A 26,544-nucleotide genomic window follows, 5' to 3' on the forward strand; every position below is an offset into this window, starting at 1 on the left:
TCTGTCTGTAGGTGAAGTGGTTGCAGGTTAAAGAGCTGTGCGGATGCCTTTGAAGATATTTTCTCAAGATGCAGAGGTGTGTTTGCTACATAACATCCTCAGAGAAGACGCAGCAGGAGGAAGAAGAGGAGGAAATGGTAGCTTCTCAGGTACATGTCCTGTTCCGGGCCTGGGGCTGTGTCTGCTTTTCCTCCTGAACTGCCTGGACTGAGAATCTGCAAACCTTTAGTTCTCTGCTTCTAATTTTTCTGCCTGGGGTATTTGTTATCAACTTCTTATTTTTTCCTTTTCTTCTTATTGTGAAGACCGGCTCTCTAGACCACCTCTCCCTTGTGTCCCAGAGCCTGTTCTCCGTTGTCTGTATCCTGGCTTTCTATAGAACATGATGAATTTTCAAAGTGAATTAGTGACTTTCAGCTGGTGAATATATTCCCTTTGTGAGAGATCAACACGGAGAGGCACTGGTATCCAAGATTCCCACTGGGATGTGGTTCGGTGTTGGGATCTTAGGGAAGTAGGGGAAATGCCGTCATGAGTTTACACGTGGATACAATTCAGCTCTTGAGGAGTTAAAAAATGCCCTTATATATTAAATCAACTCAGTGATCCAGAATTTTTCAGAAAATGCTCAGAAATAAAAAGAAAACTAGGAGATACTGTCCTCTGTAATGCTAAGACTTACTAGTTAAACAGATTGTTAGGTTACAAAACAGAGGAAGTATATATAAAATGAATTTTGCATAAAACTGATATCTTTTTATGTTAGGTTCAACTTATAATTTCCTTATTTTTTCCTAAATGCCTAGGCTCTGATAGTGCATCTTCCGTGTGATCAATTTACACCATGACAGATCTGGCTCTGGTGATTTCTCTGAGGTTATCAGGCTATGAAGTTCATTTTTTCCCCTCTGTATTTAAACAAGGCTGTGGAAAAATGGAGCGAGGAACATGTGAAAACCCTCACAGTTAATGGAGAAACTCCGCATCTTCTTGGTTTCTCTTTGCTTTGGAAAATGAACACTCACTGTGTTGATGATAGACACTGGGTTTTGGGAGTGGGGTTTTCATCACTCAAGCCCAGGTGTGGTGTTTCCAGTACACTCCATGCTCATATCACTGACATAGTCTTCTTACTCACTTTTTTTTTTTTTTCAAAATATTTGCAACAATCATATTGGTGCTAATCTGTTTTCACCTATGTTGAATTTCTAAGATACAGCTCAACAAAATGATACAGTTTTTCAAGAAATCAAAGTTTCAGAACCAAGAGTTCTAATTTATCTTATACTGTTGTATATGTTTGTACCCTAGTGTATTTAAAATAAACAAAGAATATCATCCACAAGTAGATGTATATATTTTAACCCATTAAAAATCATCTCAATTTTATTGACATGAATCAGTTCAGTTCAGTTGCTCAGTCGTGTCTGACTCTTTGCAACCCCATGAACCACAGCATGCCAGGCCTCCCTGTCCATCACCAACTCCTGGAGTTTACCCAAACTCATGTTCAATGAGTTGGTGATGCCATCCAACCATCTCATCCTCTGTCGTCCCCTTCTCCTCCTGCTTCCAGGAGGAGAATCTTTCCCAACATCAGGGTCTTTTCAAACAATTCAGCTTTTCGCATCAGATGGCCAAAATATTGGAGTTTCAGCTTCAACATCAGTCCTTCCAATGAACACCCAGGACTGATTTCCTTTAGGATAGACTGGTTGGATCTCCTTACAGTCCAAGGGACTCTCAAGAGTCTTCTCCAACACCATAGTTCAAAAGCATCAATTCTTCTGTGTTCAGCTTTCTTTATAGTCCAACTCTCACATCCATACATGGCTACTGGAAAAAACCATAGCCTTGACTAGATGGACCTTTGTGGACAAAGTAATGTCTCTGCTTTTTAATATGCTGTCTAGGTTGGTCATAACTTTCCTTCCAAGGAGTAAGCATCTTTAAATTTCATGGCTGCAATCACTATCTGCAGTGATTTTGGAGCCCAAAAAAATAAAGTTAGCCACTGTTTCCCCATCTATTTGCCATGAAGTGATAGGACCAGATGCCGTGATCTTAGTTTTCTGAATGTTGGCTTTTCTTTAATACTCTGAATAAGTATATAGTCTCATTTTAATATATGTCTGTATGCATGAAAATGTTAAATTTTTTTTCTTGTTTTGGTATTCTCCCCAGTTATATAAAGTTCTTTTAAAAAAATACACGTATTTATGTGTTCGGCTGAATTGTGTCTTGGTTGTAGCCTGCAGAATCTTGGAGCTATGTGGGAGACTGTTGCAACACGGAAACTTTAGCTGTGGCATGTGGGATCTAGTACTCTAGCAAGGGACTGCACCCAGCCCCCTGACTTGGGAACTTAGACTACCAGGGAAGACCATATAAAAACTTGTATAAACTTTCTTTAGTGTTGTCTCTGTGTATTTGTGTTTTACTAGTTAAATTTTAGTTCACATAAACTGAAGCAAAATTCAAAATCTGTCATTTAATGAATGTTTGACAAAATATTTGCAAAAAGGTGGGACAACAATGTTGTTGATTTTATATTATTTATTTAGTGCATTCAAGACTCTGTAAAAACTGTTAGAAAGACATATAGTATATACTAAATAGTTCAAAGGATTATTGCTGCTATGGGTACTATTCTATCAGACCCATCAATTTTGTAAAACACTTAAAATTCAAAGTTAAGTATAAATTCTAACCTTACTAGTCTACCTCTTTGCTATTCAGAATGGTCATTTATGTATCAGAATTTTCAACATTGCTAGTTAAAATAAGCTTGTTAAAAATGGGGCACATTGGCCCCACTCCAGAAGTCTTAGATCAGAGCATGCTTTTTAAAAATATTGCCTGTTTCCTTGATAAGGGCCTTTCCTGGTGGCTCAGATGGTGAAGAGTCTGCCTGCAATGTGGGAGACCTGGGTCCGATCCCTGGGTGGGGAAGATTCCCCTGGAGAAGGAAATGGCAACTCACTCCAGTATTCTTGCCTGAAAAATCCCATGGACACAGAAGCCTGGCGTGCTACAGTCCATGGGGTCAGAAAGAATCAGACATGACTGAGTGACTAACATACTTTCCTTGATAGACAGTTTATCCTGTGTCACACGAGTACAACTCGCAAAAATAGATCAGTGTTGGTGTGATTGTTTTATAATTTCTCTTCCAGAGCAGAATAGTTTCTATAGTGGTCTGTGGATCATATCTCATTCTCCTTTCCTGGGTTAGAAATACAGTGGAAAATATGGCTGTATAAAAATTATATTCTTGTGTAACACCAGACATTCTCCTAAATCAAAACCATTTCTCTTGCTGGTTTCATCTTGGGTCACATTAGGAAGTCTTCCCATGTCCACATGGCTCATGTCCTTTGTATTTCAGGGACGGCTGACGTTCCAGGATGTGGCCATAGACTTCACTCAAGAGGAGTGGGAGTGCCTGGACCTCGGTCAGCGGGAATTGTACAGGGACGTGATGTTAGAGAACTACGGGAACCTGGCCTCCTTGGGTGAGGATAACTGCCTTCCAGAATCCCTTAAGTACATTCAGGGTTTTGGTTCGTTCATTCTAGAATGTCTCCTGGAATTTTCTGCTTTGTCCAGTAGAGGTTCAGATCCCTACTTTCTAGGGGGAAAAGGGTATTTGTGACATTTGAAAGAAAGACTTCATTATGGGTCATTATAATTCTAGCCTTCTTCTTCCTTGCTGTAATCTGCCTCCTTGCTGTTCAGTCACTAAATCATGTCCAGCTCTTTGCGATCCTGTGGAATGCAGCAAACCAGGTTTCCCTATCCTTCCTTAACTCCCAGAGTTTGCTCAAATTCATATCCATTAAGTCAATGCTATTCAATCATCTCATCCTCTGACGCCCCCTTCTCCTCCTGCGCTCAGTCTTTCCCAGCATCAGGGTCTTTTCCAATGAGTCGGCTCTTCACATCAGGTGGCCAAATTATTGGAGCTTCAGCATCAGTCCTTCCAACGAATATTCAGGGTTGACTTCTTTAGGATTGACTGGTGTGATCTCCTTGCTGACCAAGGGACTCTCAAGAGCCTTCTCCAGCACCACAGTTCAAAGGCATCAATTCTTTGGTGCTCAGCTTTCTCTATGTTCCAAATATCACATCCATACGTGACTACTGGAAAAACCATAGCTTTGACTAGATAGACCTTTGTTGCCAAAGTGATGTCTCTGCTTTTTAATATGCTGTCTAGGTTTGTCATAGCTTTTCTTCCAAGGGGCAAACATCTTTTAATTTCATGGCTGCAGTCGCAATCTGCAGTGATTTTGGAGCCCCCCAAAATAAAGTCTGTCACTGTTTCCCCATCTACTTGCTATGAAATGATGGAACCGGATGCCATGATCTTAGTTTTCTGAATCTTGAGTTAAACTAACTTTTTCACTCTCCTCTTTCACTTTCATCAAAAGGCTCTTTAGTTTTTCTTTGCTTTCTGCCACAGGGGTGGTGTCATCTGCATATCTGAGGTATTGATATTTCTCCCGGCAATCTTGATTCCAGCTTATGCTTCATCCAGCCCAGCATTTCTCATGATGTACTCTGCATATAAGTTAAATAAGCAGGGTGACAATTTACAGCCTTGATATACTCCTTTCCCAATCTAGAACCTGTCAGTTGTTCCATGTACGATTCTAACTATTGCTTCTTGACCTGCATATCCTTCATTCTAGGTTAGTGGTAATTCTGTAAGTTCTGTGGTATAAAATAGTGCCACTCTCCTCTTAAAACCGGATTTCTACTACTAGCTTTTGCCTTAGTAGTACTCGAGCATAATATCAGAACCTGATTTTGATGCAATTGTCTTTTAAAGGTGCTTCCAATAAACTATTTGGTAAAATCATTTATTAAGGCTATTTTAACTTTCTTCCTTGACTTCTCTCTCACCTGAACACATATTGGATTGGAAATTGATGAATATCTGGGAAAACACATATTCCTTTTTCTGATGAACAGGTCTTGTGGTCTCTAAGCCGGACCTGGTCATGTTTCTGGAGCAAATGAAGGATCCCTGGGATATACGGAGAATGGAGACGTCAGCCGTACACCCAGGTATGTGTCTGTGGATGGAGCAGATAACTCAGGTGAGAGGGACGAGCATCGTGGAGGAAGTCCTACTTTGTCGTGTGGTTTGAGAAGATCTGCTGTGGAAATGGTTTTGGATTAGCCTGGGTTATTTCTGTCATTGTCATAGAGGGTCATCTCCTGACCCATTCCTGATTCTTTTTATCATTTATGTATTTTTCTCCTGTGGTTAATTTTCACATTCACAGTGAGAACCAAAATACTTGTCTGGCCTGGGATAACCTGAATGACCTGATAGCTCTTCCATTTTGGGGAGGTTTTAGAAAATCTGTGCACATTTCTGAGTAACTGTATTAAGCCCTTTTAAAAGTTCTGATTCTGTCCCTAGTCAGAAGTGTGTGGGTGGAGTTGTGAATAAATTGCCACACTTCTAGGAGTACTGGGGACAAATAGTGTTTGTTTTCTACCCTATAATTTCCAACCCACTAGAAACTACACATATGACCTTATAAACTTCATACTCAAATTCTTTCTTCACTGCATAAGACATTTTGCTAAAATGAGAAAATGCAAACCTGAATTTTACTTTAAAGTTTCTCTTTTTATAATATGAACTAACATTAAATGTGTTAAGTATATTTACCCCAATTCCTTAATGCTAAAATACTTGAATATATTTATTTAACTCATAGAGTTTTTAAATAAATTATTGGCATGAGAATTTAAGACATTTCCCACAGTGCTTTTTTCTGATTGTTCTTCACTATTAAGCTTATAGATTATATAAAGGAATCTTTCAAAAGAAATTTTTCTGTTCCAATAATGCCATTTTACAAAGTTATGTTAGTTTGCTGTACAGAAAGAATAAGTGATACATATACACATTTCCCTCCTTGATTAGATTTCCTTCCCGTTTAGGTGACCACTGAGCATTGAGTAGCATTCCCTATGTTCTCACCATATTTTTCAAGTCTCACTTCTTATTTTATTTCTTAAGAACTCTTACCTTATTAAATCTATCTTGTTTGTTATGAAACATCCCAGGACTTTATTGTTTATGCCATCTATTTCTGATTAGTTCTAGGTCAATATCATTTATGATTTTAGATTCTATTAGAGCATGCTCAGATAACAACAGGAGTGGTAGGAAGTGGGTTAAATAATTAGTAGGCATTAGTATTCGTGGAGAAGGAAATGGCAAGCCACTCCAGTGTTCTTGCCTGGAGAATCCCAGGGATGGGGGAGCCTGGTGGGCTGTCGTCTCTGGGGTCGCACAGAGTCAGACATGACTAAGCGACTTAGCAGCAGCAGCAGCAGCAGCATTTGTGAAAATGTTTTGTTTGTAAATTTGATTACTTAAAGGTAAAATTAATCATTACATTGCCCAACTGCTCTTCATTTAGCTGTTCCTGTAGGTTTCTATCTTGACTTCTCCTCTACACCATACTCCTTTGTCATCTCATTTTGTCCAGTGTTCTGTGTTTGTGCTCTCTGTTCTGCAGGCTGCAGATCCTAGTTCCTCTTGCTCTGGTGCCTGCCCCTTGGTGGGTGAGGTGGTCCAGAGACTTGTGCCCTTATCCCCTTGATAGGGAGTTGATTGTTATTATTGTGACCAGAGCCTGTCTGAATATTGAGGGGAGCTTCGTCTTTCCTCTGTGGCTGTCACTGCCCTGTCAGGGGTGGGGTCTGCTCCCTGATTAGTGGAGTAGAGTCCCCAGATCTGTTTCTTAGCTGTGCTTCTGATCTATGGTGCTTCTGACCCAGTGGGACTGGAGCACACCCACTGGGAGAGAAGCCACTGAGGATTGCTCCTCGGGGGATGTTCACCCCGGAGCGTGCTCTGTGGGTCATCTTCCATGTGTTGTGCGAGCTCTCATGTGACCCTGTGTTGGCATTGATCTTGGCCCCACCTGAACCATGGGCATGATGGCACTTGACCTGGTGTCTCTCAGATGTTGTTTTCACCAGGTCACCAGCATAGATCCACTGTAGTCTCATGTCCCAGGTGTACATCCATTGTGGAGCTGGACCCCCTGCAGTGCTATGGGGGCAATTTAGACTGCGACCTGGCCCAACCGCCTCATGTGCATGCCTACAAAGTCTACAGTTGCTAAAGCCAGACTGGTCTTGACTGCCAGAGCCTCGTTTCCATCCAGATGTTCTGTCGGGGCTGAGTTTACAAAGCCAGTTGTGGGGTGTAACACCATGGTTTGTACAGCTGCAAGGAGAGATCTCAGCTTTTCTTTCTTAGTGGTTTGTACAGCTGCAAGGAGAGATCTCAGCTTTTCTTTCTTAGTGGTTTATACAGCTGCAAGGAGAGATCTCAGCTTTTCTTTCTTAGTGGTAGGGCCTGGGGGCTCAGCTGTGGTTTCAGTGCCACCTGTACATTGGGACCACCCACAGGCGTGTGCTCTGAAGGTGCCCCTGGAGCCCACTGGGGAGGGGGCTGCGGAGCAGGAAGCAGCTGTGGGGGTCGTGAGATCACCCACCTAGGTGGGAGCCATTCCTAGTATCTGGAGAGGCAGGGACAGGCACAGGGGCAGAGAGGCTGCAATGGGGTTCTTCCCTTTGGGCATCACTCAACAACGCTGCTCTGCTTCTCGGGTGGTTCGGGCTTCCTCCACAAGCATCCCGTTTGCAGAGCTCCTCCCTCCCTCCTGTCCCCTCAGGATGTCTCCTCACAGCCAACCGCAGTCCTCTGCCTGGGTCTGCTCTCCAAGCCCCACGTTCCAGCACCCAGCCCTTGTGTGCAGCGGTGGACTCCCTCTCAGGCTGCATGGGCAGGGCTGGGGTCAGCAGCCTGTGTACAGGTCTCACTCTGTCCTGCACACTGGTTGCAGCGTTCTCTTCCCACAGAGAATGAGTCTCTCCTTCTGTCCCAACTGGGCTCCCCTCAGTGAGGGGCTTCCCTGGATGTGGAGACCTCTCCTCTCTTCAGTCCCCCCAGGGTTTTGCGGGTCCCATCCCGCTTCTTTTCCTCCCTCATTCTTTTGTCCTACCTGGCTCAGCAGGAATCTTTCTTGTCCTTTCAGGAGTCCACGTTCCTCTGCCCATGTTCTGCAGGGCTCTGTGAGAATTTTTCCACTTCAAGATGTATTCTTGATGCTTTTGTGGAGAGAGATGAACTCCACGTCTTCCGAATCCTCTGCCATCTTGACTTCTTCTATCTCAGTTTTAGGCTTAATCTAGCCAGTGTACGCCAATTTTATGTAAATTGTAAAACATATTCCCCGAGAATAGTAAGTAGAATAACTTATTATTTGGTATCCTTCAGCTGTATCTTCTCACGACACCCAGGGTTTGAGGACCCAAAAGCCAGGCTTAGAAGATTTATTCCCAACAGCAAAGCTAAGAATATATGAAAGATTTCACCTTGCAAATTTACATTTAACGAAAGACTGGGAATATATGAGGGCATATAAAGAACAGAGAGCATGTTATGATGGACAAAAGCAAATTGGTACAGTTTCCCATAATGTAAACATTACTGCCAAAAGAAATCAAGGATGTGAATCAAATAGGGAAAAACCCATCTCAGATGACCAATTTCAGTCATCAACACCCACAGATAAGTGTATATTTGTCAGCAAAGACCCACATCATCTCTTGAAACATACACGTTCTCTGAACAGAAATGTGGAAAATCTGGAAAGTCATCTAGTCTCTACTGCAAATACTCATTCAAACAACTCTGAGCATAGGTATCTATTAAACATACATTCAAACATGTCTGGAAACCAGAAACTTAAAAATGAGGGGGTAAATTCCCAATATAATCATTTTGAGGGATCCTTTAACGAGGGTTTATTGTTCTTCAACCAACAACTATTTTCTCCTTGTTCCAAAATCTGTAATGTTGATAATAATGGGAGAGACCTTATTCAACCATCATTGTTCAATACATATGGAGGTATAATTAGTGTGGAACAACTTTACAAGCGTAACAAAATGAGTAATGCCTTAAGCAGGAGCTCTACCCCCAATAATTACAAGAGTATACATGATGGAATGAGAAGCTCTTCATGCAGTGAAACTGAGCATAATGTTGACCAAGACTCATATCTCATGTCTCATGAAACAACAGGGACATCAATTTTCAGACAATTCTAAACATAATAAGTATAAGAATACATTTTATCAAAGCTCAAATCTTACTATTAATACTTATAAGAGTATTGATATTGGAGAGAAGACTTATAATTGTTATGATTATGCTAAAGTTTTTAACCAGTCTTCAAAAGTTATTCAACAGCAGAATATTCAGACTAAGCAGAAACGTTACAAGTGTAATACATGTGGGAAAGTCTTTAGTAACTCACCAAATCTAAGTAGACATAGGAAAATTCATACAGGAAGGAAACGTTTCAAATGTACAGCATGTGGCAAAGCCTTTAATCAGAGTTCATATTTAACTGAACATCAGCGAATCCATGCTGGGGAGAAACCATACAAATGTACAGAATGTGGCAAAGCCTTTATCTGTTGTTCACGTGTTACTCAACATCAGCAAATTCATACTGTGGAGAGACCTTATAAATGTACAGCATGTGGCAAAGCCTTTAACTGGCATATGAGTCTTACTGTACATCAGCGAACTCATACTGGGGAGAAACCATACAAATGTAAAGAATGTGGCAAAGCCTTTATCCATTGTTCACATCTTACTCGACATCAACGAATCCATACTGGGGAGAGACCTTATAAATGTACAGACTGTGGCAAAGCCCTTTCCCGGAGTTCAGGTCTTTCTCAACATCAGAGGATTCACACTGCAGGGAGGTGTTAGAAATGTAAGGAACGAGGCAGAGGATTTCATCACAGCCATCACGCCACTCACCGTCAGAGAATACATGCTGCAGAGAAACCCTAGAAATGAATCAGTGATAAAGAAAGGTTGGTCCTAAACATACAATTTTGAAAAAATGAGTGTTTGCTTTGGAAAGATACATGAATGAAATACAAAAATGTAGACAAGTGTTTAATCAAACAGCAAAAGTAAATCAATGCCAGAGAATTCATACTAGAAAGCATTTCATTAGTACCACTTTTGTTGAATTACTCTAAACAGAAACTCTGTAGCAAGTATTCCATAATTAAAACACGTACAAAATTGATATGTTAACACGGATCACAAGATGAAGGGGTGGGTATTTGCAGAGGTATAATTATTATTCATGTATCCTTATTTATATTAACGTGATTTGAGATCATTAAGGAACCAAAACGAATGTAATTCAACTCTCAAGTTACTATGCTGTGATTTGTTTCTACTGTATATATGAACTTCTGTTTCTGATGGTTGTTGCCTCAATTGTAAGAGAAGCCCTTCTATATTAGGTGGGAATCATTTATATTTATTCTCCAATTTATAAGACTAAGAACACAGTAATGGTATATGCACACCAAACCTCTAAATGGAGGTATTTGTCACTGATGTCAAACATCTGTGTTGCCACCATGATGTAAGTGTTCAGGGAATAATTCAAAGTAAGACGGAAGTTTGCTCTAAGTTTTCAGTAATTATGTCACTTGCTTTTTAAGCATAAAACAAGGGTTGTTCTTTCAAATCTAAGGTATTTTTATAACATCAACATAGAGAAATCATGCATATTACCTGGCAGGCTTGAAGCAAGGACACCTTCTCTTCTACCTGATGTAAGTATAGAAAACTCTTTCTGGAAAAGTCATATTAATATAATAAATGTCCATCCCTGTTTACTAAATTAGCCTCCATTTTGTAAACCATATAAATCACATTCACAGATCATTTTATCAGAGAAACAGGAAAGTTTTTAGAAGCTTGTAATCTGTATTTTAATCAAGGATCAAACAACAGTTGTAAAAGGTTTTATTCCATCTGTGTAAAAGTAATGTATGTTAATTAATAAAAGTGAATGGTTTTTTAGTGTTACAGTTGATGTGGAATGAATGAAGGGTGAACGCACCACCAGCATTAACCTGTCCCACCTATTTAAGGTTGCAGGAAAGATAACGTTACAATAAACTGTCTGTAGCACAGGGGGATGGCATCTGTAGAAATTAGTTCCCACCATTTCTATGTTGTATCTCCTCTCCCATTTTGAAACTACTCGGACACTGTGACGGTTCTAATAAGAAGGATCATACAGAGGACTGTTGAGAGCCTCCCTGACTGCTCCGTGCTGGTGCTGCCTCAGCATCTGTCTGGGGAGCAGGCAGCCTGCAGGTCCTTGAACTCACACCAGCCAGTCCTGTGAGCACCTCCACTAGGTGACCCCCTTCCTTGAGACCAGCAGTCTTGCTGAACCCCAGGGTCTACTGCACAGGCCCCCCTTCAATGACACCCTCAGAGCTCACCAGAATCCTGCTCCTCTGGTTTGAATGGACCGATCCACACTCAGCCTGGGGAGCCCACAGCACTTCACCCAGGGTCCCTTAGAAAGGCCTGAACCCCAAGTACTGGAGCTTTCTCTGCCTGGTTCTAGCCTTGACCTTCCTCAGGGGCCCTCAAGGCTTCCTGTGAATTCTCTCAGGACCTAGAGTCATAAACTCACCTGCTTCAATTGTCCTTTGTTCTTCTGTTAGCTAAAGCTTTTCAAGGGCTCATTTAAGCAAATGTAAATTTAACAAAGTCACAAAAAGAATAATTAAAAGCCATGATGGTAAAGTTCTGAACCAAGATTTATAAAATCTTACCCTGTATAATTCTTAGCACGTTTCTTGTCTAGGCTTAAAGGAACTGTTTTCTCATGGCCTTGGCATACTTTGAATGCAATATATAAATATCTGAAGATATATACATAATATAATTTATATAACACACATTGAATACAATATATAAATATCTGAAGGTATACATGTTAAGCAGTGAGAAAACCAAGAAGGAATATGTGACTGTATGTGTATTCGTACACATTTAACTTAGAGAATTTAGAAATGCTAGATCCAAACTGGTCATTTTAGAATTGCAGATGATTTACTAAAAACTGCAAAACTTGTCAGTTTGTCAATTAATCTGTTTTGTCTACTTTTCATGGAATTCATTTCCTTGAATGTCAGGACGTTACGTTTTTTAAGGAACTTCCACACTGTCCTCCCGCGTAACCGCACCAGTTTACATTCCCTCCAGCCATGTAGGAGGTTCCCTGATCTCCAGGCCTCTTCAGCGTTTATTATTAGTGGGCTCTTTGCTAATTGTTATTCTGACTGGCATGAGGTGATGCATCACTGTAGCTTTGTTTGCATTTCCTATTCTTTTGCGCTGGTGAGAATCTTTCATTTGCCTCTTGCCTCTAAAAGAGCAAGCTGCCCCACCCAGGCTCAGCAGTTGTGGCAGTTGCCCCAAAGCATGTGGAGAATTCCTGGACCAGGGATCCAGCCCATGGCCCCTGCACTGTCAGATGGACTCTCCACCACTGGGTGGCCAGTCTGTTTAGCCTTTTTTCCTTTTGAGATGCATATATATTTTTCATTGGCATATAATTGCTTTACAATGTTGTGTTAGTGTCTGCTGTATGACATCATCAAGCAGCCATAAGTATACATAAATCTGCTCCCTCTTGAACCTCCCTCCCGTGATCTCCATTTCACCCCTCTGGTCAGCACAGAGCACCAAGCTGAGCTCCCTGTGCTATACAGCAGCTTCCCACTAGCTAACCTGTTTTAACCATCAGTTCAGTTCAGTTCATTTGTTCAGTCATGTCCAAGCCTTTGCGACCCCATGGACTGCAGCACGCCAGGCCTCCCTGTCCATCACCAACTCGCAGAGTTTACTCAAACTCTTGTCCATTGGGTCGGTGATGCCATCCAACCATCTCATCCTCTATTGTCCCCTTCTCCTCCCCACTTCAATCATTCCCACCATCAGGGGCTTTTCAAATGAGTCAGCTCTTCGCATCAGGTGGCCGAAGTACTGGAGTTTCAGCTTCAGCATCAGTCCTTCCAATGAACACCCAGGACTGATCTCCCTTAGGATGGACCGGCTGGATCTCCGTGCAGTCCAAGGGCCTCGCAAAAGTCTTCTCCAGCATTTCGGCCAAGGTGGTGTGTGTGTGTGTCAGTGGGGCCCTTCTTCTTCTCCTGCCGTGTCCACACATCTGTTCTCTATATTTGTGCAAATATTGTCTTAACAGATATTTATGGAATCTAAAAAAATGGTGTTGATGAATTTATTTACTGAGCAGGAATATAGGCGCAGAGGTAGTTCTTAAGCTTTTGGATGTTAAGCTTTCAAGGCATAAAATACATGGACAATCATTCCATGCATTTTACTAAGTGAAAGAAGCCCATTCGAAAATGCTACAAAAAGTAGGAATTTTACAATATGACATTTTGGTGTAGGTAAATGTTCATATGTGCTCAGTTGTGTCTGAGTCTTTGTGACCCCAGGGACTGTAGCCTGCCAGGCTCCTCTGTCCATAGATTTCCCAGGAAAGGATACTGGAGTGGGTCTCCATTTCTTCCTCCAGGGGATCTTCCTGACCCAAGGATTGAACCCGTATCACCTGGATGTCCTGCATCAGCAGGCAGATTTCTTCCCACTCAATCACCTGGGAATCTAGTAGGAAATATAGAAGAGATTAAAAAGGTCTGTGGTTGCCATGGGTTTCAAAGGAGGGACTATGAATATCCTAAGTCTAGAGAACTTTCAGGACCTTGAAATAATTTGTGTTAAACTGTTGTGATGGACACATGTTATTATACATTTATCCAGAGATATGGAGTGCACATCCCTAAAAGAGAAACATAAGGGTAAACTAAAGAGTTTATCTATTTACTGTCCATGTAGATTCATCAGTGGTAACAAATGCTCACTCTGATGGGGAAAGGTAAGTAGGGAGATTGTCCACGTGTTGGGACAAGAGGTATATGGGAAACGTCTATACCTTATTCTCAATTCTGCTGTGAAACGATATCTTCTACAAAGTTGGTACTGGTGCATGCACATTGAATATTTTTTAGAATATATAATATTAGAAAGATGGACATGTTCTATCTTTAATTTTTCCTTAGTCATTATACTTTAACGATGTGAGAAAATAGAGCTCTCTAAATGGAGCAGACAACAAACTGTAGCAATTGATTCATAAAACCTAGAAAAACACACACAGGAATTAGAACAACAATGTTTTCACGTCTAAATTCATGTGTAATGTAACTTATGATAACACCGATCATTATTTCCTTGGTTGGTCATCAGATAGCATTTAGGGCATCATTTTCAAAGGCATTTGTCTCTGCCCATACACACTGTTAACCTCGCGAGTCCTGCTCAGTTCAGTTCAGTTCAGCTGCTCAGTCCTTCTGCGACCCCATGGACTGCAGCTCGCCAGGCCTCCCGCTGCCTCTGGTTTATTTTCAAAGAAAGCCTTGATGGAAACACCTCTAGGCTCCTGGTCTCTGAAGTTGGAGGTGCCACACCTGCAGGGAGGTGGTCACAATGCAAATCATTTTGTGAAAACCTGTGTCCCCAGGCTGCAGAGGAGGGTAAAAAAAACTAAGGAAGCAGGAGATCTGTGGGAAGAATTCTGCAAGTAAAGCCTGGCAGGAACCCAAGACCCCCCAGGTGATTCCCACCAAACACTCACCTCTCCCCTCCCCTCCACCAAGGGCACAGGCACAGGCCGTGGACCACCACACCCGGCCTAGAAAGAGCCCCTCCCCAGGGAATCAGGTTGACCTTTGCTTCTAGAAGTTCCCGCCCTAAATCCTCCCTTCCTGTGGTCTCAGTTGTGCCAAATGTGAGGTTTCCCTCAGGGCTCCTGAATGCGGGTCTTCCTCTTGCATTTCTTCAAAACCTTCATAGGCTGGGTCAGGTAGCCCAGAAGTAGGGTCCATTGTCTCTCGTGAATTGTTCTGCGGCCTGCTCTCTGTAATGCAAAAAGGAAGGAGAGGAACTAGCCGGCAAGATCTGCAAATAGCGTGGAGCATCGGGATGTGATTAGCATATCAGGTTAGTCTTGATTACCCACTACAGCTCAGGAACACAGAAAGTCAGAAAAGAGCTCAGAAAAGGGTGAGAGAAACAAGGAAACTTTTTCTTCTTTTTCACTGCAGCAGTTGCAGGTTAAACGGCTATATGGATGCCTTGGAAGGTGTTTTCTCAACATGCAGATGTGAGTTTGAGATGTAATATCCCCACAGAAGACGCAGAGCAGGAGGAAGAAGAGGAGGAAATGGCAGCTTCTCAGGTAATTGTCCTGTCCCGGGTCTGGGGCTGTGTCTGCTTTTCCTCCTGAAATGCCTGAACTGAGAATCTGCAAACCTTTAGTTCTCTGCTTCTAATTTTTCTGCCTGGAGTGCTTGTTATCATCTTATTCTGCGCCCCCCCCCCTTTTTTAATAGTGAAAACCAGCTCTTCAGGTTTCGTCTCCCTCATGTTCCAGAGCCTTTTCTCCATTGTTTGTATCCTGGCTTTCTATAGAGCATGATGAATTCTCAACATGAAATAGTGACTTTCAATGTTGAATACATTCCTTTTGTGAGCGATCAACACGGGGATGCACCGGTACCAGAGATTCCCATTGGGATGTGGTCCAGTGTAGGGATCTTAGGGAAGTTGGGGAAATGCCGTGATGAATTTACATGTGAATGCAATTCAGCTCTCTAGAACAGGAGTAAGAAAATGCCCTTGTTAATAGAATGAACTCAGCATTCCAGAATTTTTCAGAAGTTCAAGTAGCAGAGACAATCCTCTATACCGATAAGAAAAATATACTAATTAAATGGACTATTAAGCTACAGATCATGGGAGGTATATAGGAGGTGGAATTTGCAGAAAATTGACATTTTTCATGATAGATTGAGATCATGGTTTTCCTAATATTGCCCAAATATCTGGCAGTGATAATGCATTTTTCCATGTACTCTTACCCCGTGACCTCTGATGTTCACTGATTCAGGTGCTTCTATGAGATTTCCACACTATGAAATTCATTTTTTTTTTTTGTCTTGAACAAGGCTCTTGGAAAGAAAAAGTGATGGATATGCCTATCACAGTTAATGAGGAAATGCCGTATCTTCTTAGTTGCTCTTTGCTTTGAAAAATGAACACTGTCAGCTAAAACAGATGCACAATTTGAGAGATGTGAATTAAGTTTTATTTGGGGCAAAATGAGGACAGCAGCCCAGGAGACAGCACCTCAGATAACTCAGAAACTGCTCCAAAGAGACAGTGGGGGAAGGTCAGTCTGATTTTGGTGAAGGGGGAGTTCAGTGCAATCAAGCACTTACTTTGCAAAAGGTTTTCTGCCAGGAAAAACCTGAGGAACTGAAGTCATCATTTAGTGGTTTAGTGCTTTTCTAGGTCTGAAGAGATACAAGGATTGGGATCATGAAAGCAGTTCCTGAAAATACCTAACTCTCTAAAGACCTGTCCCACCAGATTTTCCTGGAGCAGGGTGCCTCAGTCCACCCTGAACTCCCTCGAGGGGATTGAAGTCAATAGTTACAGCACCGTAGGGTTCATTCTCCCCAGAGGCAGATGGCAAACGCCCATGTTGAGTCACTGGCAATGCTCTTGGCAAGAGCTGATTTGTAGTTGACAACACTCATGTGTGTTTAGTAGAGATGCTGGGATTTGGGAGTGTGGATTTTCATCATTCAAGCCCAGGTCTGATCATTTCCAGTACACTCCACACTCACATCCCAGATAAGTCTCATCACATTTCTGTATTTTCCAAAATGTTTACAAGAATCATATTAGTGCTAATCTATGTTCAACTGTGTTAAATTTTAAAATATAGTTCCATGCAAATGGTAGATTTTTCAGGAAATTAAAAAATTCACAACCAGAGCTGTCTATTTTTTTTTATCATTGTGTATGTCTATACCCTAGTCTATTTTAAAAAATTAAAATAATATCATCCTCAAATATTTATGTAGATTTTCAATCAGTTAAAAATTATCCTGATTTTATTGACATGACAATTTTTCTCTTACTAATTAATAAGTATATAGTCCCATTTTAGTGTATGTCTGTATGCACGAACATGTTAACATCATTTGATTGATTTTTTTCTTTTTCTTTTTTGAAGATTCCCTGAAGCAGGGAATAGCTACCCACTCCAGTATTCGTGCCTTGAGAATCCCATGGACAGAGAAGCCTGGCAGGCTACAGTCCCTGGGGTTGCAAAGAGTAGGACACCACTGAGTGACTAACACTTTTCTTGTTTTTAGTATTATTTACAAATACAGAAATTTCTATAAACTTTCATTAGAGTTAGCTCTGTGCATTTGTCTGTGTTTTATTAAAGTCTAGAGTCATAAACTGAAGTAAAATTTGCTGCTGCTAAGTCACTCCAGTCGTGTCCAACTCTGTGCGACCCCATAGACGGCAGCCCACCAGGCTCCCCCGTCCCTTAAGCTGTCATTTAAAGAATGTTTGTTAAATATTTGCCAAAAGATGCTACAGCAACATTATTGATTTTGAATTATTTCTGTTATACATTCAAGATTCTGAAAAACTGTCAGAAAGATATATAGTATATACCAGATCGTTAAAATGATTGTTGTCGCCGAGGTTACTATCCTATCAGACCTGTAAAATTTGTAAAGCACTTAAAGTTCAAAGTTAAATATGAATTCTTTCCTTAGTATTCTACTTCGTTGCTGTTCAAACATTATCACTCATGGAGCAGAATTTTCAGCATCACTAGTTCAAATAAGCTTGTTAAACATGTGGCACACTGAGTCCACTCCAGAACACTTGGATCAGGGAGCGCTTTTAAAAAATATTTCCTGTTTCTTTTGATAGACAGTTTATCCTCTGTCAACGGAGTACAGCACTCAAAAATGAATATGCCAATGTTGATCTGATTATCTTTAATTTCTCTTCCAAATCAGAATAATTTCTGTAGTGGTTGATGGAGCGTATCTCATCCTCTTTTCTTGGGGTTAAAAATGTGGTAGGAAATATTACTGTGTAGAAATTCTATTCGTGTGTAACACCAGCTGCTGCTGCTGTAACACCAGACATTCTCCTAAATCAAAACCATTTCTCTTGCTGGTTTCATCTTGGGTCACATTAGGAAGTCTTCCCGCGGCCACAAGGCATCTGTACTTTGTATTTCAGGGACGGCTGACATTCCAGGATGTGGCCATAGACTTCACTCAAGAGGAGTGGGAATGCCTGGACCTCGGTCAGCGGGAATTGTACAGGGACGTGATGTTAGAGAACTACAGGAACCTGGCCTCCTTGGGTGAGGATAACTGCCTTCCAGAATCCCTTATCTACCCACATGGTTTTGGTTCCTGCATTTCTAGAATGTCTCCTAGAATGTTCTGCTTCTTAGAATAATCTCAGATCCTTGCTTTCTATGGGAAAAATGGATTATTTATGAGTTGAGAAAGAAGACTTCATGATGATTCATTATGATTTTAACTTTTCCTTGATGTAATCTGCCTCCTTCTTCTAGGTTAGTGGTAATTCTGTAGGTTCTGTGGTATAAATGCCATTCTCCTTTATAAATCAGATTTCTACTATTACTTACTTTGGCCTTAGTAGTACTTGACTAGAATCTCAAGATCTTTTCTTTATGTATTTGTTAGTTATAAAAGTGCTTTCGATAAAGTATTTGGGGATATAATTTTCTAGGCTATATTAACATTCAACCATGCCTTCTCTAGAATGTTAATAATGTAATAATGTAATGAGCAAGATTAGAGTCGTGTTCGACTCTTTGCGACCCCATGGAATAGTCTATGGAATTTTCCAGGCCAGAATACTGGGATGGGTAGTCGTTCCCTTCTCCAGAGGATCTTCCCAACCCAGGCATCAAACACAGGTCTCCCACATTGCAGATGGCTTCTTTACCAGCTGAGCCACCAGGGAATGTTAATGCAGCCTAGGAAATGATGTCCCCAAATACTTTATTTCTAGGCTGTATTGACATTCTACCATGCCTTCGCTGGGCTTCCCAGATGGCACTAGTGGTAAAGAACCTGCCTGCCAATGCAGGAGACGTAAAAGAAGTGGGTTCGATTCCTGGGTTGGGAAGAACTCCTGGAGGAGGACATGGCAACCCACTCCGGTATTTTTGTCTGGAGAATCCCATGGACAGAGGAGCCTGGCAGGCTACAGTCCATAGGGTGGCAAAGAGTCAGACATGACTGGAGCGACTTAGCACGTGTGCCTTCTCTTCTCACTTGAATACATATTAGATTGGAACCTGATGAATCTCTAGCAAAACAAATAGTCCTTTTCCTGATAGCAGGTCTTGTGGTCTCTAAGCTGGACCTGGTCACCTTTCTGGAGCAAATGAAGAATCCCTGGGATGTAAGGAGACTGGAGACACCAGCCATATACACAGGTAGGTGTGAATGGATGGAGCCGATGACTCAACGACAGGTCCCAGGATCAGTGAAGAATTCATCTTTTGTCATGTGGTTTGGGAAGATCTGCTTCAGTGGAAATGATTTTAGAGAAGTCTGGGTTTCTTTCTGTTGCTGTCATAGGCAGACATCACCTGCCCCATTCTGTCTCTTGAATCATTCCTGAATTCATCTCCAGTGATTACTTTTCTCAATCGCAGTGAGAACTGAAATTCTCTTGGCCTGTGACAACCTGAATGAATCTGTTACTATTCCATTTTTGGGGGGTCCTAGGAAAATTGCACATTTCTGAAAAACTCTTAAGACGCTCCTATTAAAGTTTGTTTCTACCTCTAGGTGACAGTATGTGAGTGGAATTGTAGACATACTGCCAAAGTTCTAGGAATACTGCAGACAGAGGTTTTGTTTGTTTGTTTGTTTTCTGACTTATAATTTCTAAAACACTGGAAGCTACAAATATGATCTTATAAATTTTAAATTCAAGTAATTTATTCACTGTATAAACCAAAACCTCCCTAAAGAGAAAGAATGCAAATCTCAGCGTTACTTCAAAGTTTCTGTTTTCTTCATATGAACTCATATGAAATGTGAAGTGTATTTGCCCCAATTCCTCAATGCTAAAAGACTTAAATATATTCAATTAACTCAAAGAATTTTCAAATAAATTGGCATAAGAGCTTAAAACATTTTCCACCATATTTTTAATGGTTTCAAACTATTACAATTTTTAGATAATATAATCTTTTTAAAATGTTCTTATTGGAGTATAACAGGTTTACAATGTTGTACAGCAAAGAGAATCCATTTTACGTATAGATATCTACTCTTTTTTAGATTTCCTTCCCAATTAGATCTCCACAGAGCATTGATAACATTCCCTGTGTTCCCACCGTATTTTTTAAGTCTCATTTCTTAATTTCTCAAGAACTACTTCTTTATTTAATTAATCTTGTTATCAGCTTCCCCAGACTTTGTCCTATATGTCCTCGCTTTCTGATTAGACCTACATCAGTATCATTTATGATTTTTAGATTGAAACATTGAATAGCACATGCTAAAATAAGAAGTGGGTTAAAGAATTAGAGGGCACCTAGTGACATCTGCATTTAAGATGACTTAAGTCAAAAAGTAGTCATTAGACTGCCTGTCTCTTCTTCATTTAGTGGTTCTTGTAGCTTTTTGTCTTGCTCCTTCCTCTACACCATACTTCTTTGTCCTCTCATTTTGTCACATTTTCTGGGTTTGTGGTCTGTTCTGCAGGCTGCCGGATCCTGGCTCCTCTTGCTCTGTTGTCTTCCCCCTGGCGGGTGAGGTTGGTCCACAGGCTTGGACCCTTAACCCCTTGATCTGGGCTTTGATTGCTGTTTTTGTGACCCCAGCCTCCCCTGGATATTGAGGGGAGCTTCCCCTTGGCTCTGTGGCTGTCACTGCCCTGTCTGTGGTGGGATCTGCTCCCTGGTTGGTGGAGTAGAGCCCCCAGATCTGTTTCTTTGCTGTGATTCTGATCTGTGGTCAAGGCAGCTAGGATTGGAGCACACCCACTGGGAGAGAAGCCACCAAGGATTGCTTCTCTGGGGATGTGCACCTTGGGGTGTGCTCACGTGCTGTGAGTCTCATGTGACCCCATGTTGGCACTGCTCTTGGCCCCCCCCAACCATGGGCATGCTGGCACACTGCTCTGGTGTCTCTCAGATGTTGTTTCCACTGGAACACCAGCATAGATCCAGTGAACTCAGGTCCCAGAATTGCATTCATGGAGCTGGGCCCACTGTGGTGCTATGGGGGCAGCTCAGACTCTGGCCTGGTCCCACCCCCTAGTATACATCCCCACCAAGGCTACAGCTGCTAAAGTTACGCTCCCATGACTGGGGGAGCCCTGGTTGTCCATTCAGATGCTCTGTAGGGGCTGAGTTGACAAAGCCAGTTGCAGGTATAAAAGCATGGTTTGTGCAACTGTGAAGAGAGACTTCAGTTTTTCTTCCTTTAACCCTGGGGCTCAGCTGAGCTTTCAGCTCCTTCTGTGTGTGTGGCCCACCCACAGGTGTCTGCTCCAGAGGCTGCCCCAGAGCACAGGAGTCTGCTGATTTTGGAGGAGGTGCATGGGGGGAGGCTGTGGCTGGAGCTCAATAGAGCCCACTGGGGTGGTGGCCCTTCCTAGTGCTGGGGGAGGAGGGGCTGCAATGGTGGGTCTTCCCTTTGGGCATCACTCAACAATGGCGCTCTGTGCTATGGTGGTTCAGGCTTCCTCCACAAGCATTCCTGTTTATAGAACTCCTCCTTCCGTCCCATCCCCTCAGGATGTTTCCTCACCGCCCACAGCAGTCCTCTGCCTGGGTCTGCTCTCCAGACCCCACATTCCAGCACCCAGCCCTTGTCTGCAGTGGTGGACACCCTCTCAGGCTGGGTGGGCAGGGCTGGGGTCAGTACCCTGTGTACAGGTCTCACTCTGTCCTGCTGCCACAGACTGTTGCCATGTTCTCTTCCCACAGAGAAGGCTCGCCTTCTGTCCCAACTGAGCTCACACCAGCCCCAGTAGATAAGAATAGTAGATAAGAAAACTTTATTTGGTATCTTTCAGCTGTGTCTTCTCACAACACCCGTGGTTTGATGTCAAAGAATCCAAGGTTAGAACATTTAATCCAAAAAGAAAACCTAGGAATATATCAAAGAGCTCACCTTGGAAACGAACATTTAATGAAAGACCAGGAATATACGGGGATATGTGAAAGATCTAGAAGATGTTTATATGGACATAAAGAAACTGAGATAGTTTCACACCCTGCGGACATTACTGCCAAAAGAAATGAGCAATGTGAGTCAAATTGTGGAAAACACCCATTTCAGTTATCAACATCTGCAGAGAAGTGTATCTCTTCAAGCAAAGGCTTAAATCATTTTTTGAAACGTACACGTTTTCTGAAGGGAAATGCGGAAAATCTGGAAAGTCATCCAGTCTCTACTGCAAATACTCATTCAAACCACTCTGAACACGGGCTTCGATTACACATACATTCAAGCACGTCTGAAAACCAGAAATTTAAAAACGATGGGGAAAACTCACAATATAGTCAGTTTGAGGGAACTGTGAGCAAGGGGTCATTATTCTTCCACCAACAGACAGTTTCTCTCTGTCCCAAAATGTGTAACGTTGATAATAATGGAAGAGAGTTAATCCCACCATCAGTGTTCAATACACATCATGATACGGTTAATACGGAACAACTTCTCACGTGTAATAACACGAGTCAGGCCTTAAGTAAGAGCTCTACCCCCAATGATTACAAGAATATTTACGATGGAGTGAGAAACCACTCATGCAATGAAACTGGGTATAAAACTGAACAAGACTCTAACCCTATGAAACATCAGGGACCTCAATCTTCAGACAAAGATTCTAAAAATAGTACGTGTAGGAATATCTTTTATCAAATATCAGGTCTTCCACTAAATGAGAGTACACATACTGGAGAGAAGACTTATAATTGTGAATATGGTGATGTTTCTAATCAGTGTTCAAATCTCACTCAACAGCAGAGTATTCAGAATCCGCAGAAAAGTTACAAGTGTAAGAAATGTGAGAAAGCCTTTCCTAACTCATCCAGTCTAAGTAGACAAAGGAAAATTCATTCAGGATGGAAACCTTTCAAATGTACAGAGTGTGGCAACACCTCTAATCCGAATTCAAAGCTTAGTCAAGATCGGCAAATCCACACTGGCAAGGAACCTTATGAATGTAAGGAATGTGGAAAAGCATTTATGTCTTGCTCACATCTTAGTCGACATCAGCGAATTCACACTGGGGAGAAGCCTTATAAATGTACAAAGTGTGGCAAAGCCTTTAATCAGAACTCAAATCTTACTCAACATCAGCGAATCCATACAGAGCAGAAACCTTACAAAGGTAAGGAAAGTGGCAAAGCCATTTTTAGGTGTTCACATTCTAGTCTGCATCAGCGAGTTCATGCTGGGGAGAAACCAAACAAATGTAAAGAATGTGGCAAAGTGTTTCCTTGTAGCTTATGTCTTACTCAACATCAGATAATTCATATGCAGCAGAAATCATACAAATGTACAAAGTGTGGCAAAGCCTTTAATCAGAAGTCAAATCTTACTCAACACCAGAGAATTCATACTGGAGAGAAGCCTTATAAATGTAAGGATTGTGGCAAAGCATTTAGACAACACTCATATCTTACTAAACATCAAGTAATCCATACTGGAGAGAAATCTTATAAATGTAAAGAATGCGGAAAAGCCTTCAGTCACGACTCAACTCTTGCTAAACATCAGCGAATTCATACTGGAGAGAAGCCTTATAAATGTAAGGATTGTGGCAAAGCATTTAGACAACACTCATATCTTACTAAACATCAAGTAATCCATACTGGAGAGAAATCTTATAAATGTAAAGAATGCGGAAAAGCCTTCAGTCACGACTCAACTCTTGGTAAACATCAGCGAATTCATACTGGAGAGAAGCCTTATAAATGTAAGGATTGTGGCAAAGAATTTAGCCAGCGCTCAGGTCTTACTTACCATCAGAGAACTCATACTGGAGAGAAGCCTTATAAATGTAAGGATTGTGGCAAAGCATTTAGACAACACTCATATCTTACTAAACATCAAGTAATCCATACTGGAGAGAAATCTTATAAATGTAAAGAATGCGGAAAAGCCTTCAGTCACTACTCAACTCTTGGTAAACATCAGCGAATTCATACTGGAGAGAAGCCTTATAAATGTAAGGATTGTGGCAAAGAATTTAACCAGCACTCAGGTCTTACTTACCATCAGAGAATTCATACTGGAGAGAAACCTTATAAATGTAAAGAATGTGGAAAAGCCTTCCGTCACCACTCAAATGTTATTCAACACCAGAGAATTCATACTGGAGAGAAACCTTACAAATGTAAAGAATGTGGAAAAGCCTTTAGCAAGCACTCACATCTTACTCAACATCAGAGAATTCATATTGGAGGAAAAACCTTATAAATGTAAGGAAAGTGGCAACGGCTTTAATCAGAGCTCTCACCATATTAGACATCAGACAGCATGTACTGGAGAGAAACCCTAGTAATAAAATAGGTGATGGAAGAGGTTTGTCCTAAACATACACTTCAGAAAATACAAGACCATTTATTTAAGAGAGATAAGGAATGACATAAAAAAATGTAGAAAAGTATTTAATGAAAATTAAATCTAAATAAATACCAGAAATCACACACTAGAAAAAGTGAAAGTCTCTCAGTCGTGTCCAACTCTTTGCAACCCCATGGACTGTGCATGGAATTCTCCAGGCCAGAACACTGGAGTGGGAGGTGGATCTTTACCAACTGAGCTATTAGGGAAGCCTGCAAAATAGAAAGCATTTCATCAATGCTGTTTTTTGAAGTTCCTCTTCAGGAGAAGTATTGTAGACAGTAATCCATAGTTAAAACAGATAGAAAACTGATATGGTAGTATGGATCACAAGGAACGGTTGGTATTTAGAAATGTACAATTATTAGCAATATATCTTTGTTTATATTGACATGGTTTGTGATTATTTGAAAACCAAAATAAATGTTATTCAGCTCTCAAATTACTCCATGCTGCTATGCTTCATTTCTAGTGTGTATGCAAAGTTATGTTTTTGATGGTTGCTACATCAAAGATAAGACAAGGCCTTCTATCCTAGAGAGAAATCATTTATATTTATTCTCCATTAGAAGATTAAGGACACAGTAATGTAACATGTACATCTAAATGGAGGTGTTAGTCATTCATGTCAAACATCCCTATAGGTCACCATGAGGTAAGCGTTCAGGGAGTAATTCCACATATTAAAGTAAGACGTACATTTTCAATAGTTGTGTCACTTGCTTTTTAAGGAAAATACAATGACAGTTCACTGAAATCTTGATTATCTGTATAATATCAGCAGAAGTCATGAATATTAGTTGACATGTTTCAAATAAAGACAGCTCTGATACCCTAGAAATGTATGGAAACCCCTCCCAGAAAAGTCATGTAGTTGCTGTATGTCTTGTTTCGTAAACGGTTAGCCTCCATTTTGTAACCATAGATATCACAGTTCTCAGATCATTGTATCAGAGGAATGAATATCGTTGTTTATGCTTGTAACCTGTATTTTATTCAGTTACACAGTGGGTTGGGAAATGTTTTATTCTGACTGTGTGATATTACATGTTAATAAACCTGGATGGTTTCTTGTGATGAAATTGGTGTGTAGTGAAGTGTCAACCTACCGATTTAAGGTTGAAGGGAAGAATACCTAACAAACTCTTTGTTAGCACAGAGGGATGATATCTGTAACAATTAGTTTCCATACTGCCTTTAAGCCTCAAATAATTGGATATTTCCCATCATTTCTCCACTGTACTTTTTCCCCCTCTCTGTAACTGCTGGGACATTGTGATGATTCCAATAAGGACCATACGGAGGACTGTTGAGAGCCTCCCTGACTGCTCCGTGCTGGTGCTGCCTCAGCGTCTGTCTGGGGAGCAGGCAGCCTGCAGGTCCTTGAGCTCACACCAGCCAGTCCTGTGAGCACCTGCACTAGGTGATCACCCACCTTGAGACCAGCAGTCTTGCTGAACCCCAGGGTCTACTGCACAGGCCCCCCCTTCAGTGACACCCTCATAGCTCACCAGAATCCTGCTCCTCTTGGTTTGAATGGACCCATCCACACTCAGCCTTGGGAGCCCACAGCACTTCACCCAAAGTCTTTTATAAAGGCCTGAACCCCAAATACTGGAGCTTTTTCTGCTTGGTCCTAGCCTTGACCTAGGAAATTCCTGCCCTAGAACCTCTCCTGAGAGGTCTCAGGTGTGCTGAGTGTGAGGGCTGAAGCTCAGGGCTCCTGACTGTGGGTCTTGGGGGAGAAGCATCAAAATAAACAGGGAACTTGCTGAAGACTCATTTCATGGCCCCTCTTCAGACCTCCAGGTTTATAACTTCTTAGAGTGGTGACCTGACCTCGAGGGATTCATATTCACTGAACTGGTTCATAAAGAATCTTTAGGTGGTTTCAACCCGGTTTCGTATCAAGATCACGTGACCAGTGTTAAGCGATAACCTCCCCACAGAGTTCTCTCTTGGTCCTGTGGGAGCATCAGTGTGGTGTGTAGGAAGTGCTCCAGGGCCTTCTAAGGGGAGGCGCGGGTTAAGGACGTGGCTGCTGGTCCA

The 26,544-nt window shown here is 41.5% G+C and overlaps 1 protein-coding gene and 1 pseudogene across 5 annotated transcripts in view; both read left to right on the top strand.

Moving 5' to 3' along the window:
- Window positions 1–26: 26 nt before the first annotated feature.
- On the top strand, window positions 27–25,577 carry LOC102409554 (annotated as a pseudogene).
- Window positions 14,962–26,544, top strand: part of LOC112580365 (putative protein ZNF720) — a 38,803-nt gene continuing 27,220 nt past the window's right edge. For 2 of the 5 annotated variants that reach the window (XM_045163274.1, XM_045163271.1), the window contains exons 1-3: window positions 14,962–15,215; window positions 18,098–18,224; window positions 19,256–19,334. In XM_045163274.1, the coding sequence (XP_045019209.1) occupies window positions 15,108–15,215; window positions 18,098–18,224; window positions 19,256–19,334 (314 nt within the window). In that variant the 5' untranslated portion in view covers window positions 14,962–15,107. Of the gene's footprint in view, window positions 15,216–18,097; window positions 18,225–19,235; window positions 19,335–26,544 lie in introns of all 5 variants that reach the window. The other 3 variants (XM_045163272.1, XM_045163270.1, XM_045163273.1) reach the window with 2 other exon arrangements.

This window comes from Bubalus bubalis, chromosome 18, assembly GCF_019923935.1.
Source record: "Bubalus bubalis isolate 160015118507 breed Murrah chromosome 18, NDDB_SH_1, whole genome shotgun sequence".
NCBI lineage: Eukaryota > Metazoa > Chordata > Mammalia > Artiodactyla > Bovidae > Bubalus > Bubalus bubalis.